Consider the following 16,538-nt stretch of genomic DNA (forward strand, 5'->3'; position numbering starts at 1 on the left):
CACACAGGGCAACATTTTCATGTAACACCATAGTGATGCAAGTTCTTAAAAAATTGTTATTCTTAATAAAATATCCTCCTCTGTGAAACCAACATCAACTCTTCACTACTTTCATCTTCTCTGTGGACTCCCCCCCCCCTCTCCTGCCTGACAGCCCCATGGTTAACATCCGTGGTCCAGTATATCCACGGTCCCTCCTCTGCACATGCCCAAACCACCTTTCCTAATGTTGTCCTCAAACTCACTTCCAATTGAAACTTGCAAAAAAAGTAACCTGTGCCTTTTGACCCTTTGGAATATGGAGTTCCACTTTCTGGCAATACAAAATAGAATAAAGTATAAATAGTTAAGTGAAAAATATGTCGCCAAACAACAACAATGATGTGTATGTGTAGAAAACGGGATCAATTCAAATTGCAGTCGCACACTTCTGCTCTTATTTTAATGGTCCATATGCTCACTTCCGGTTGTGTCCAGCGTCATTTGCTTCAACTTGACGCGTCATCAGTGTGTTGGGAGGGAACAACCCAGAACCGAGTTCACTTCTCCTCTCACGTTCAGCGCCTAAGACTGCGTCCTCTGGTTCTGATGAAAGTAGTGAGCCGGAACTCCGGGAGCGTTTTATAACTCGGGCTACGCGTCCCCTCACATGCTCTGACACGTCTCCAGACTGTACACACATCCCGTCGGTCGGCGGAGGGAACCTTTACTCGGCTGGTTTGACACATTGTGAATAAACAGAAAAGAGGGGGGAAGATGCTGATGAAGGAGTACAGGATATGCATGCCCCTCACAGTAGAGGAGGTAAGTTCTCCACCACTTGTTTCTTTTGTTATTTTTTAAATCACGAGCGGGGTTCAGTGCTGTTCGGACGACCTTAGCGGCTAACGCCATGGGTTTGCTTGTCCCAGACATGTGGCAGGAGGTCATATGAAGTGAGAAATGCGTTCAGGTTAACTTCACTGGAGACTAATCTATTATCTGCGCTTTATGCACACTTCTCCGCCTTTATCGGCACTTTTCTACTCGCACTTTAAATCACTACTTTTTGTCTGATAACGCATAGCAACACAAAGAACTCCCAATACAAGCAGGTGCCTTTGCACAGCTCGTAAAACGCTTCCATCAAATATAAAACCAATCATAGATCCGATTGTTTGATCAGCTGGTGGTAGAATTGCGTACAGTGGCAGTGTGCTCTCACTCTTCCTCTTACGGCCGCACACTCTAACTTGCTCACATGCAGGCAATTACATGCATATTACATTGCATTGATGTAATGCTGCACACGATGACACTAACACAATGCAGAGCAGGGGTCGGCACACTGATACCTGCATGCACTTGTGCCGCACGCGGCGATGTCAGAAAGAATTGTCCATTGTCTGTATTCAACCTATTTGTCTGTTTGGTCCCGTGACACAGTCTAAAATTAGAAGGTGAAGACGATCGCTGCTCTCTTGTCCTGGCATGCTTGCTGTACAGCACAACAGCATGTTTATCAATTGTCACCCAGGCCTTTGTTTTTCTCATTCATCTCCATCCCTCTTGTCGTTGTGATGTGTGGGTATAGGGGGTGGTGTTCTTATGGCTGGGGGCTGGTATAGTCACGTGGAACAATGCTTTCCAGTGGCATCTCCTCAACCCCAGACTTTAAGAGTAAAATCCACATGAGACTTGGTCATCTCTGAGGAAAGAAACAAGTATTGTAAAGCGTGAGCAGATAATGAGACCATTTTTTTGTCAGGCCTTTTACGGGGAACTTATTCATTCATATTTTCCTCATTTTTGCTCTCTGATTCATACATGGATGTGGTGATTGAGTTCTCCAACAGCAAATGTGTGTAACCCTCATTATATTCTTGTTTTCTGACACCTTCAGGATTTGAGGAAATCATGATTAGAGATGCAGGAAGAGAGGATTTTTGCACTGAAGTGCAGTTACACGCATCTCCCGTTTACATGTACAGCCTTACACAGTAATTTTAGATTCACTGGGAAAATCTTGCCGCATGTAATAAGTTCACTTTTCTTGCCATGGTCAGCAGCAGTTTTCTCAACACAGAGACTACGCAAAGTTTCACACCAACAATTCATGTAGAGACCTGCGGTTAAAAGGGAGAAGTCATTTTCTTGCACAAGGGTGTTACAGGGACAGTGTGCTCATGCCTGTGTTCTTAAACACCTTTGTGGTGGTGTGTGTGTGTGCGGTGATAATGCGTCTTAGCGTTCACACATGCTTTTTTTTTCCATTCAGTAAAGCAGCCTTTCCTGTGAACATTTTATAAGCTTAGAGGAATAGCGAGCACTTTCTTGTCACGTCGGTTTAACTTGTGAACAGATGGTAGTTATGAGAAGCAAGAACAGTGTAATCAAAGGCTCAATCTGCAATCGCGTTTTCAACAAGAGGGTCACCCTAGCACGAAAAATTCAAAGCACCACATTGGATGCTGCTGTTTTTTCCTTTATTTACAAGTCTGCTGATACGTGGGAGCACCTGACAACCGCTTATGTATATATTTATGAGAATATGCTGAGCCAATGACACTTTAATTTACCAGTTCGTACTTTCAAAAATGCTGTTACAGTGAGGCTTGACTTTTTGGCACCTGCTGTTTTAACTTCCTGTTGCTATTTTTTCCTTCCTCTGCAGTCGGGCTAGACCCAAACTATGAAAAGCACACGTAAACTCAGAGTGAACTTAAAAAACCCCAAACCCTGCTATTTATGGTTATTGTCAAGCTTTAAAACCCTTATTGAGGTTTGTATGATGAGGTGCAATGAAGCTAAACAAAATACTTAAATATACTCTTAGAAATACAGTAAAATTGGAAGTATAAGGAGTGTAGCGTGTATGTAGTTAAAGGTGAAGAAAAAAATAATATGGACCAAAATGCTCAAAAACACTGATGCTTTTGTACTGTACTCAGAATCTGATAGTTAAAAAGAAAACAGGGATGGAGACATTACTCTTACTTTTCAGCAAACAAGGAGGAGAGTGGTCATCCACTACTGCTCACACAGGCCCCGCGCTTTGCTTCTTTTTTTATTTGTGAAGATAAATCCATGTTTGGATGAAACACAGGAAGCAGGGCACCATTGTTTGCTGACAGTCCTGTTACAGAAAGGAACCTCCTTAATGATCTGGGGGAAAAACATATTAGGCTGTAGTTTGGCCTGTTTGTTCTTACTATTCTTATCAAGCCTGCACACATTGAGCTGAGTGTCGTCCCCTCGCTCCTGAAAATCCAGTTTCCTGCCAGTCCAAAGGGATAGGAAGGATGGATTAAGATAATGAAAGACGGAAGGGTAGAGTAGACAGATGAGGCATAAGGACAAACCGCGTTGTGCTGCCGGTTGATGTGCTGAGCAGAAGGGAAAGGATGGCAGAGAGGACAAGAAGAGTGGAGTGGAGTGGGGGTAATGGGGGAAGTTCTGGGAGATCTTTTTTCCCCTTATAAGCTCCCTTGTGTCATAAACCGATACTGCGTACGTACGTGCACTTAGATTCTTAGAGTCGTGGGGACATGTAAGGTCACATCTTTCTGTGTGTCGTCTCTGGGAAGAGATCACTGTCTGCTGCTTGCTGTGTTGCGTCATTCGAGCCCTACTACTGAGGTTGGACTGGTTATCCGTGCTGTGTTTATACAAGTTTAACAAACATCATGCGCACTGAAGGAATCATTTAGCAATACCAGAGTGTATGAGCTGCTCTGTGAGGCTCAGTTCTCTTTCCTCTTAATCATCTCTGGGTGATGATTAAGATGCCTGTCTGGATGTGTTCCTGACGTATTACTGCTGCAGCATTTTTCCATCCATATTCTGCCTTTCTCATTCTTTTTTCCAACTTTAAACAGAGGAAAGTGGTCTTCCCAATTTCTTTGGACATGAAACTAGAAAAAAAAGAAACCACACAGAGAACACCTTATTATGTTCACGCGAACATTTTCCTGTGCTTAGCTTAAAGATTAGAGAGAAAGGAAAGAAATCCAGTTTGCACAGAACCTTTAAAGCTCACTAATTTCCAATCTTTACCATTTTTTAAAATCTCAAATATGAAGTGTAAACACAGCACATCGTGGTCTTATAGGAGATTATTTTCTCTGTTCAAATCTAATCTTTTGACCACACATTTGAGTGGCAGGCAGCAGATGATGTCACAACTCTCAGCCAAGAAATAGACATTACCAGACGGCGGGTTGGCTATACTAGCTGAACTTTAACTAGACATTTCAGTATTTATGATCAGTCACACTAGCTGCTGCTTCTCATCTAGATGTTAACACCCAAGGCCTGTACTATGAAGCTTTGTTAGTGGAAGGTTTTTGCACGGGGTTTTCAGTCTTGGTGAGATAAGATAAGATAAGATAAGATAACCTTTATTAGTCCCACACGTGGGAAATTTGTTTTGTCACAGCAGGAAGTGGACAGTGCAAAAGTTATGACGCAAAAATTAGAATACAATAAGAATAAATACAGTACACAGCTGTACAGAATAGAATAAAATAATATACTATATACAGTAGAATAAAATAGAATAAAAATATACAATAAGATAAAAATAGAATACGAATGCTATATACAACTGAGTAAAAATACAACGATGCCAGAAAGGATTATTGCACTTAGTGTTATTGCACATGTGTGGATGTGTGTGTTTGTTCAGTTAAAGTCTTTGTTGTGGAGTCTGACAGCAGTGGGGAGGAAAGACCTGCGAAATCTCTCCGTCCCACACCGTGGGTGCCGCAGTCTCCCACTGAAGGAGCTGCTCAGTGCTGTCACAGTCTGCTGCATGGGGTGGGAGACGTTGTCCAACAGGGATGACAGCTTAGCCGCCGTTCTCCTGTCACTCACCACCTCCACTGGGTCCAGAGGGCATCCTAGAACAGAGCTGGCCCTTCGGATCACCCTGTTCAGTCTCTTCCTGTCCCCGGCAGAGATGCTGCCGCCCCAGCAGACCACACCATAAAAGATAGCAGAAGCCACCACAGAGTCATAGAAGGTCTTCAGGAGTGGGCCCTCCACCCCAAACGACCTGAGTCTCCGCAGCAGGTACAACCTGCTCTGCCCTTTCCTGTAGAGGGCGTCTGAGTTATGAGTCCAGTCCAGTCTGTTGTTCAGATGAACACCAAGGTACCTGTAGCTGTCCACAGCCTCAATGTCCATACCCTGGATGTTCAGTGGTTGCAGTGGAGAATGCTTGTGCCTGCGGAAGTCTACCACCAGTTCCTTGGTTTTACTGGCGTTGATCTGGAGGTAGTTCAGCTGGCACCAGTCCACAAAGTCTTGAGTCAGTCCTCTGTACTCCTTGTCGTCCCCATCAGTGATGAGGCCGACTATTGCAGAGTCATCAGAGAACTTCTGCAGGAAGCACTGGGTGGAATTGTGGGAGAAGTCTGCAGTGTAGATGGTGAAGAGGAACGGAGCCAGAACCGTTCCCTGTGGGGCCCCCGTACTGCAGACGACCCTGTCCGACACACAGCCCTGAGTCCTCACATACTGTGGTTGGTCAGTGAGGTAGTCCAAAATCCAGGTAGTGAGGTGATGGTCCACTCCAGAGTTCTCCAGCTTGTCCTTCAGAACCGAGGGAAGAATAGTGTTGAAGGCACTGGAGAAATCAAAGAACATGATTCTCACAGTGCTTCCAGCGGTCTCCAGGTGAGCGAGGGAACGATGTAGGAGGTGAATGACGGCATCATCCGCTCCAATGCCAGGCTGGTAGGCAAACTGAAGTGGGTCCAGTGATGAGCTTGTTAGGCGCCGAAGCTGAGCCAGGACCAACCGTGAGGTAACTTAGTTTATTTGGTTACACGCCCATAGTAACTTATTCTGTAAACCTAAACTTCTTTGGTGCAGGTTATTTTCGAGGTAAGAAAATGACACATAAAAATAAATGTTGTCCAGTCAGTTCTCTTGAAAGCAGTATCTTATTTCCTGAAAAAGGATATCTTGATATCCAGGTTCTTGTTACTGCTTTGTGTTATGTAGCTAAGTGAAGTCAGTCTACATACATTTATAGTACAGACCAATCCCTTGTATAATTTTATGATAAATTACGGTTTTTGTCAGCAATAGCCATAGACAGAAAGAGGGTCTTTTTGGAAGACAAGAGCGTCGTGATGTTAGAGGAGATTAAAGTCAGGCACCATGTATTAGTCAGTGGACTGAATAGCCGATGGACAAACAAAGTGAAACATGTGGCGTGGACAAGTCAGGGCAGAAAGAGAGAACTGTGTTTATCACAGGCTTGGATTTATACACATTCCAAGTGGTAATATTGTTAGATTTGCTTCAGAGATGAGCTCATTTTAGCCTCAAACTTAGATTTTATAAGTAAGTATTCATAAGTCTTGAAATTGCAGTGGCAAAAGTTTCCACCTAAATGCTCACAAGCCTTGTTGTAGATTGGACTCACCTAGCAAATGAAAAGATTTGCTCATATTAACTAGAGATGGACCGATCCGATATTACGTATCGGTATCGGTCCGATACTGACCTAAATTACTGGATCGGATATCGGAGAAAAATAAAAAATGTAATCCGATCCATTAAATATCACGAAAGCACCTCACAAAACTTGCAACCGTAACTCACCTCAGAACGTTAGCACGTCGGAGCAGTATGCATCACGTGATAGAGCGGCTGTGGCATGCGGGACCTGTCGGTGGTCTGGATAGCATTTGGAGCTTCGCTAGCAACCCGGCATTTCATCTTCGACAAAGTTATCCCGAGAGAAGTAAAGCAAGTGTGTAAGTCCATCTCTGAATGTTTGTAAAGCATTCCTGCGTTAAGCTTAACAAACGATATTTGGAGCGACTGCCTCTTCTTGCTGCTACTTCAATCATGAAACTGCTTAACGATCAGCTGATCGGCTTTTCTGTCGCTAGTCCGTGTCTCTAGTTTGTTTTTGGCCCACTTTGCACCAGAAAGAGGAAACCAGCGGCTGAACAACAGCAGCACGTTTAAGCTTGATCAGCTGTTGTTAGAATGTATTTAATATTACTTTCTACTCGAGGATCTTTTTCTACGTAGCTGACGCTGGTAACTGTGCAGGGGCGGATCTAGCAAAGTTTAGCCAGGGGGGCCGATAGGGCATTAACAGGGAAAAGGGGGCACAAAGACATACTTTTCTTTCTTATTCTCATTTAAAATGTCTAGCTTTTAATAAATAATTATCTGACACCCAAAGTTTTAATTTGATGTAAAATGAATAGAAGTCAATTACTGTATATAGTAACTATTAAGTCTAATATATATACCCTAGTAAGCTATAGTACTTTTTCCTTTGGGAAGGTACCATCTGTGCAGTCTGCAATTTTGTTGAAGAAAGATGTTGAATCTATTTAATATTTCTTGAAAAATAATTGATTTCTGTGCATTTTTTTTCACACTGCATCAAATTAAGGTTGATTACGTCGATTAAGCATCATGAGGTGTAGCGTGAGGGGTGGTTCCCTATTTTTTATTTATTTATTTTTGTTGTTGCTGGGAGTTGGAACCCTATTAGTTAGGTTGCTTAATATTTACGCTAAGTACTCTTTAAAATACCAGAATAGGGAGGATGGTGTAGGTTTGAGTTTATTAGATTGATCAGTATTGCTGAACTATGAAATATTTTTTTTGGATACAGGTATAACAGAATAGCTTTAGTGTAGTTGTTGTTTTAAACTTGAGTATGAACTTATACAAAATGCAGCAAGATATTTAAAAAACAGTTTTGTTGATTAAAAAACACTATATCGGATTCATATCGGCATCGGCAGATATCCAAATTTATGATATCGGTATCGGTATCGGACATAAAAAAGTGGTATCGTGCCATCTCTAATATTAACTTTAATTTTGTCAGTGTAATAATAACGGCCAGGATGACTCGGTGTAACTCAAGCCTTTGAAGCAGTTCACTCATAGCGTAGCTTCTCTGTTTTGGTTTAAAGTTCCATCTCAGAAGATTTACATGTAATACTAACCAGAACCACTTAGCCAAGAAATAATCATTTTCCCTTTTAAGTGCCTTGGGAATAAATCTGCTCTCTTCTCCTACGAGCTGAGCCATTCATCAGCCACCGTGGCGCTCGACAATTCATCAGCCACCTCTCTATCCTTTCCAGTAAAGGATAGGACACAGATGGATGTATTCCTCCTTCTCCTCTTTCTGTCTGTCTGTCATTATATATTTTTCCTTCTGCAGCAGCTCTCACTTGTGCCTCAGTGTCTTTGTTTGATATGTATTTTTGGTCAACCTTTGGCTAACCCGAGTCTCTATGTGGCACCATCGGCACAGTTGTTTGAGATCGTAGCCCTGGTGGATGAATTTAAAGTTTTCATTGCGAGTACAATTTCACACTGTAATAGCTTTATCTGTGTCATGAAAAGGGAACCGGAGAATCTCTTTGAATTGTGCTCAGATGTAGACCTAGACCGTATCATTTGAATAAGGTTGTCACAAGAGCGCACGATGTTTTCAAGGGAAAAGACAAAATGATGCAGGGCCTCATTGCCTCTTTTTTCCTTATTAACTGTAGTGACTCAGAGGATAATGACATTCAGCAGAGGATAGTGAAAAACACACCCTCTCAAAACTGAATTAACTGAATATCGATGAGTTTTTAGTCTGTTTGGTGTAGTCGACAGACAGTAGTAGCCTTTGGCTGAATGCCTGTTTGATGGGGTGTTAGCGCTGGCAGTAACTGAAGGATTATGACAGCATCTGATTGTGAAATGCTGTAATCTCCTGAAAGACTTGAGCTGGGATAACAGCTTTTTTGGGAAAAGAATGACACATTTAGAGGAAACCCAGAGGTATATCCATTATTGACCGCCATGTTTATCATTTGGAGGGAGTAGTAAAGCCAGATTTTGCAGAAACTGCTTTTTTTTTTAGGTGCTAGAGAGAATGGATGGCTTGATATATAGAAGGGTGACTTAATAAATGAGAAGACTTAGGGTTGGCTGACTGCTTGAAGGGATGTCTGGATGGTAGGTTCAAAGGACACCTAGGTGGTTTTCTAACTCGACATTTTTTCGTGGTATTCATATGTTTGCAATTACCAGTTTTGTATAAATTCATTACAGAATGCATATCCTGATGTAGCATGCCCACATACTTGCCAAAGGAAACCTGCATACCTTACTGTAGTGTAATTTATGTTTGCATAGCTTAATTTCAGCTGAACACCTGCTCTGCTTCGACACAGCTGAGATTACCATTGATGTTGCTGACTAAAAGCAACTTGGACACAGAAGTGCAGTTAGCATCTGTTAGCTGTAATGTAGCGGATATTTACAAAGCACCATGATAGGATTTTGAATTGCTGAGTCATTTTGTGACTGATGAATATCAGTTGTAAATGCACATGGAAGCATTCATATTGTTCTGACATTGTATGAGCCCTCGAGCTTGGCAGTTTGAACAATTTCACGCAACACTGGCTTCCATCGCTTGATGTACTAATTTTATCTCAGTAAAACTGTTCTATAGACAGTAAAGGGTTACATGTGTTGGAAATATTGTCTGTTTCCCCAGGATATCTAATTTGTGTTGGAGGAACAGAAAAAGATCAGTCTCTTTAACTTGATTGGCTGCCATTGTCAAGTGATACTTTGGCCCAGAGCAAATTTTTATGACACTAGCAGTTATTTTCCATGTGTCCACAGGATGAAAGGCAGAAAATATGTAAGAACAAATCTGTTATGGCTGAATGAAAACAGCAATGCTTCTTTGGTGTTCCTGTGGTTTGAATGGATAATGTAATAAAGTTGCAAAGTGAGATATTGGTGATTGCTGTAGGGAACTTCTCTTTTTGCGCTTGTTAGATGAGTGAGGTGGAAGTTTGAGTTTTCGATTCATTACCTGCCTTCCGTAGTATATTAACGTAACCTCAAGATGACCCCAAAGCTCCATGATATCCCTGTATCAAAACACCAGTATTTAATTCAAAAGCAGAGCTGCACATTTACTCAGTATATTGTTTTCGCACTTCATTGTTAGATCCCTCCAGACCACCCCAGAGTTTGTTTGGGAAACAGGGCCCATTACATGCTGTTTATTTAGTTGGTTTCGTGGTAAGGTGCAAGACCTTTTTGCCATCTGGTATACATGACAATGCTATGATTCAATCAGCGTCTCATTTACTGCCATTTACTCTTCTAGAGGAAACCATCATGGGTTGTGACGGACCATTATCCTCGGATGAAGACTATTCTCATTTCCTAAATGGCTGTGTGTGTGTGTGTTTGTGTGCCGGTGTGGTAGTGTATCTGGATTGTATTGAGACAAAGGTCTTTTCATAACATAAGAGCTCCATGATGTCGTCATGCAACACTGACAGCCTCGTCTGGACCGATCCTCTCCTTTATGTTCCATACTTTTAGTTGGAACGAGTGTATTTGTGCCTCTTTTTTGTTTTCAACAGTAAGGCACATGATCATTGCAAGCTCTTCAGTGATCTGTGCTCTATAGCAGCATCAAGCACTCGAAGCCTGAGACGCTTATGCGAGACTGATAATGAGCTCAAAATGATGGACAGCAGTTCCCAACGTTTTGAGAGAGAGTGAAAACCCAGTGATCACTTATTGGAAATTTGCACGACACACAAAAACCCCACTCGGATATCATTAGGAGTATTGCTTAATCATTCTCTGTTTTCCCATAAAGTCACATAAAAATAAGTAATGGAGTTAAATGAGAGCAGCGCAGGCTCTTTTTGATCAAGCCTTGGCATAAAACAACCTCGTGTCACCATGGAGAAAAAAAGGATTTCTTCCAACGCGCTAGCAAATCACACAGGAGGGATAAGAGACGTTTTCTACTTGCAGCCACAGTTAGAAGGCGGCTGCTAAATCTGTAAAATGTGGCTATAAATAGAGACAAAGCAGCTGATTCTTTACACCAAAGCAACTTTCTTGCTGTGTTCAATTTGGGAAATGTCACTGAAAATGCTTACTGTTTGCTACTTTGGGTGCATATGCTAATGCCGTGTCTCGGAGATGCTTTATAAAAAGAAAAAAAAAACATGCTGAGATTAGAATAAAATGTAAACTTCCTTTTTATTGTTTGCTCTACATCCTGCTACAAGAGTTGAAAGGGTTGCTCTTCTCTTTGGCCCTCAGTGTAATTGCGAATGCTGCCTTGTATAAAATCACCAAAATATGCACAAATGTGATACAAGGATGAGAGGCTAGAGTCTAGATAGAAGATGAGTGTAAATTAATATACACAGACTCTTTACAGCACTTGACATTACAGGCATTCATTTGCTGCTCTCAAGTGGGTTTGCGCAGATTTTTGTTGTTGTTTATCGAGAGAGCTTTCGCAGGGGTGTGGTTGAAGAGATTTTGCAGGAAAGATGACAGGAATTACATGGAATGGTCTGCGTGAATGAATTAGTCAGTGCCAGTAGCAGACAGCAAGGGCATCAGAGAAGTAATGTATGACAAATTAAGGATGAGAGGCGAGCTGATGATGATGTAGTGTTGATATGCATGATGTGTACTACTAATAACGCATGGAGACATGGGGAACGCAAATGTAGTCGCGTGGAGTGTGTGCATTCATCGTCGTGAAGTGATATGCATACACATAGAAGCACTATAGCAGCAGCTGACGTATGTGAAGATCTCCTTTTTAGTTTCTCTTTATTGGGAGTGGACAATGTAGCCTCAAAACTATATCACAACATTTCAGAAAGAATTTGTGATAGCGATATTTAATGTAGTACAGAAACCCCCCAAAACTGAACAGCATTTTGTTGATGCTTGCAGCTTGCACATAGCAGCATCGATAAGTAAATAAAGGGCATTTAAATTGTCCTTTTCCAATAAGCTGCCATCAGTGTCAATTACAGTGCAAAAGCAGTGACACAGCACAAGTCAGATGTAAGAGCAAAAGTAGCCCTGATAGTGTTCTGGCTGCAAATTTTAAATAAAAGTATGACATAATTGCCTAACGCAGCTTATTTTAACAATAGCTTGAGCAACTTAACTTTGTAAGTCTTGAGGAGCTGCATGTCACAAACTGAAAACTGAAAAAACTAAAGAATCGTTTTGGGATGTTGCATTTGGGTCGAGTTTTTAAACAGCTGCTTAGAATCCTGTTTTTCCAACACGTCAGTAATTTCCATCCACCGTTTGCTCTTCCTGTCATGTGGGATGAAGCTAGCGATTCTTGGTTGAGCCATTTGTTTGCACATCACCAGCTGCTAATATCTTCTTCTTCGTAGCCTGGTTTTACTCGGAGGTTGTTGCCCCAGTGGTTAAACTAATTTGAAATTGAAACCTTTAAGGGGAACAGTTTATGGTCGCCCGCTCACCCCAAGAGCTAAACTGGTGCCCAAATTGGCTCCTTTCTATGGTAGTAAATTGTCGTCGAAGCACGAGATGTGGCTCTTGCTTCCAGACGTGCCTGGGCTTATCTCATTATTGCATGCACTGCAGGAAGTAAATGCATCACATTGCTATAGCAACAATATCACAGTATGACATTTTTTATATCACGTAAAAATGTATACCTACATTATTAAAGACGATATGATGTAGCTCAGCTCTGTTTTTTTTTTTGTTATATCTTAGGTGTAGCAGAGAACTTTGTGGAGCCTCTAGAGTGTCCCGAGAGACTACTCAAAACACACAATATGTAGTATTTATTAATAATAGATTTTAGGGCAGACACTCAATATTATTTCATTAGTAAATCTGTCCATTTTTCCAAATCATTTGTGCGAACAGTGGAAAATTCCCATTAATTTTTTTCCTGCACTCGAGTTGGCGCCATTTAATGTCCCCCCCTGTCTTACCATCGGTGCCAAAAACATCCCCATTCATTCAAAAGACATCAACTTTGTCGCTCTCGCTTCGATGTTAAGGCGATATGAGGGAATGGGTGATTAAAACTGATTGATTGTACGGCAGTGTCAGAGTCATATCGCGCACATGCGCTTATGTCTGAGCTGTCAGTGGGGTTCTGCTCTCCACAGCAACCCCTGCATTTCCCAATGATCACTTTAACCAAGCTCGTGCACGCTCTATTATTTATCTTGCCACAACCGAATTTCCACACCCCCTTTTTGTGTTTTATGAATTATTGAGTAGATTCCTGCCAAAAGCAGAGGGGTGTGTGTGGGTGTGCAGGGTGGGGGATAGAGGGGTTGAGTGGTTGGGGGGGTTAACGTGATAAACAGAGTAAACACATCACTTCTGTCTGAGTAAAGTGTTGGAAATTATGATCCTACAAACGCACACAGGAAACTAGATTCTGGCTGTGACGCTGAAAGTGATTCTGAGAGGACAATTATTAGCACTGTTAAATTTCAAGGGTGATTTGATTTCCCTTTTAGGAAGCTCCTTAATGTGTTTTGTAGTGCTACATGGTGCTAAATCCAGTTGTGATGCTGATCTAACATTATACTATTAACAGACTTGCTGTCCCATCTTTTGAGAGTAAAATTATCCGAGTGAACAATCTGTTTTGAATTTCAAGATCACACAATGTCTTCAAATCAGTTATATTCCACAAGTGCTTATTTATACAAGAATTATAACATGCCAGCATTAACTTTATACAAATGTAACTGTCTGTTTACATGAAGTAAACTGCTATCTGGGAAGGTTACCTCTATTGACTTGTGGCCTCTGCTGTCAGATTTGAATTTGTTCACGGTCCACTGAATATGTACAAACACACTTTAGCAACTCAAATATAGACTTTGCACTTGTACTGTGATATTGTGGATAATGAGTCTAAATTCACATGACCATAGACTAGCGTTGGTCGACAGCTAAGACCTGTTACAGCACAGACTGGTGTTTTGCTGCAGAAGAGCGCAAAATAAAAATGACGGCATCACATAACATGTTAAACGATGTTTTTAATCACTTCCTTTTGAACTGTAGTGCTCTGGTTTTGAGAGGCAAGAGGGAAAGTTCTATCACAAGTTCCAAATAAATACAACAAGGTGCTTAAAGCTTGATTTAGGCTTATATCTTCAATACTTAAGCAAATGCCAAACTGATAACGCTATCACCTTTAGTATGAAAGTGGCTTTAAAGTGGCCTCGTGCTTGTTCGGCTACACTGTTTGTGGCTGGCTATTTACTGTGTTCTGTGTGTTCTGCCCTGATTAGGTCTTTGGCCTTTCTTTCTTGAATAGCCTTTAGCTCTATAATCTATGAAGAGTGAGTTGCCATCTGATTCAATTTAATGTTCCGGTGGTCCTCTTTCACCGTCTGTAGTTTCACATGTTGTGCGTGTGTATTTTGTATTTGTGTATGTGTATACAGGCATAGAGCTGAACCTGTATTTGTACAGTAGCTGCTGGTCCCTGCTGTCTCTCCACAGAGATACTTAGACAGAAAGTGCAACAGAGGATTACAGAGAAATGGAAAATATAAATCCACAACCCCTCCCCGCTCCCTCTTTTTTTTTCTGCCTTTTTTTTCTCCATTAGTGCATGAAGAGGCGAGAAGGAAAGATTTACCAAGATGGGGTTAGGGTATTAAGATGGAGATGGAAAGTGGAGGTTCACCAGAGGCTTTCATTCAGTAAAATACATGCAAATAAGAGGAAGAAGGGGGAGAACAAAGATAGACTGAGATGGTGTACTTGCATGAAATATGGAGAAGGAAGGATACGTTTAAAAAGTCATCTTTGGTTTAGTGCTGCTTGCTGCTACATTAGGATGATTTCACTGCCTGACACTGAAATTATAGCAGCTTTAAGAGTGTTTTACCAATATAATGTGCTTTGTTTTTTTGTTTTTTTGCACTTTGCAAACTTCCGTCAGTTACTTTGCCGTCTTCTGAAATAAGTAAGGCTTAATTTCTCAGGTGCGTCATTGTCCATGTGTGTGCAAAAACGCATTTGGCATTAATGAGGCTATGAGTGAATCTATTTCTATCGCTTTTAGAAAAGTTTCAGCTTGCTCCCGCCATGTGTAACTGAGCTGCTTTTACACTCGGGATAAGAATACACTTGCGCACACTGGTCATCATGCTGTGCTGCTACGCCTGCAGCCCACACACAGGTGCAACGCATCTTTGGAAGAACTATCATCTCAGCCTACACACGCACATACATACACACACGCACACAAATTAGACAGGCTATAGATAGCTATATGCTGACACGCTTCATTATCGTCTCTGGTTTCTATGGTAACCAGCACCATCCTTCCCTACCATTACCCTGATCGCGGACTGGATTATAGTGATTATGGTGTAAGGCTATCCCTAGGATAACTGTCAAATAATGAGGCAGTTGAATGAGTCTTACTTTACCCCAAACCTGGGATTTAGCACCAATCACTTGCTTGCAGTGTGGATAATTTCAGCTTAGACACATTGATGCCAAGGTTAATAGGCTCTGCTATTTTTTTTAAGCATTTGTTTATGTTATGTTTCAGCAGGGTGTATATTCAATCCAGCACATACCTCTAAACGCAGCAAAATTTAAATGAACCATGAAATGTCATAAGCTTCTTTCTCTTTTCTGACAACAAAAAGACAATGCATGACGGAGCCCCAGTGAGGAAAGAAATGAGACGTTCAAGTGGTTGTTAATGTGCATGAAAACTGTTAATGAGAACAGTGGGCTAAGATACATGAACGAATCAATATTTTTGTGCTAAAAGGCTTTTGGGCTTGCTGGGGGTCCTCCCGCTTGTGATTAAACTGGTAGAAATCCTAGATGCATCCAAAGTGTTGGACTGATTGAATGACATTGCAATACTCCGACACTAGATTTTACTTGCAAGAGATGATTCTTTATTTAACCAGCTGACAAGAAATGCCACAGGAGTAAAACAAGCTTTCAGATGGTAAGAGCTTTTATCTGGATGTGAAATAAAAGCTTACATAGCCTTTAAGTGATTATAATGAAGGCTTGATATTTACCATCATCTCTGCATCGAACAACTTCTGCAGTTTGTTTTATAATTGATTGAATATTTCAGCACAATAACTGCTATTCAGGTGCACATTTTGAACTTCTCAACTTGAAAATGAGCCTTGTCCAAGTACGCTGAGCTCTCCTTGGGTACAAGATTTTTAAGGGAGTGCTGTCTTGTACTAACCTGGGCTAGATGTAAGGCCAGTATTTCCCCTGCCGCCTCTGCATGAAGGAATTCTGATGAAGGAACACAGAGATCACTTGCTGAATGAAGCTAATAAACTTCATGTCTTATCTTAATGGGCTCACAATGACGCTCAGGCAATCTCTGCAAGGGACTGCCTGAGTGTGAGAGAGAGGGCAAATTATTTTCCACACCGAGTTACAATTCCCCACGTAATTGTAAAGGTAGGTCATGTTTTGAACTCCTCCTTTGAAAAAGAAGAGTAGGTATTGATTTCTTCCCTCACTGGTGCAGGTGCGTGTGTGTGTGTAAATTTTCCCCGGTTTTAGTGTCCTCTTCCACCGAGTCAGCCCTGACCACGGTTGATTTGCTGTGTGATTTGCAGGATTAAGCAGCGAAAATGCCAGCTAAGATGCATTGACCGTGTGTGTGTGTGTGTGTGTGTGTGTGCGTGTGCGTGCATACATGGAAG

At 41.5% G+C, this 16,538-nt stretch overlaps 1 protein-coding gene across 1 annotated transcript in view; it reads left to right on the forward strand.

The window, feature by feature from the left end:
• Positions 1 to 503: 503 nt before the first annotated feature.
• The window catches only part of LOC101486154 (phosphatidylinositol transfer protein cytoplasmic 1), a 78,985-nt gene continuing 62,950 nt past the window's right edge, over positions 504 to 16,538 (forward strand). Inside the window, exon 1 of the mRNA XM_004539196.5 lies at positions 504 to 804. Within this exon, the coding sequence (XP_004539253.1) occupies positions 757 to 804 (48 nt within the window). The 5' untranslated portion in view covers positions 504 to 756. The remainder of the gene's footprint in view (positions 805 to 16,538) is intronic.

Source organism: Maylandia zebra, linkage group LG6, assembly GCF_041146795.1.
Source record: "Maylandia zebra isolate NMK-2024a linkage group LG6, Mzebra_GT3a, whole genome shotgun sequence".
In the NCBI taxonomy this organism is placed as follows: domain Eukaryota; kingdom Metazoa; phylum Chordata; class Actinopteri; order Cichliformes; family Cichlidae; genus Maylandia; species Maylandia zebra.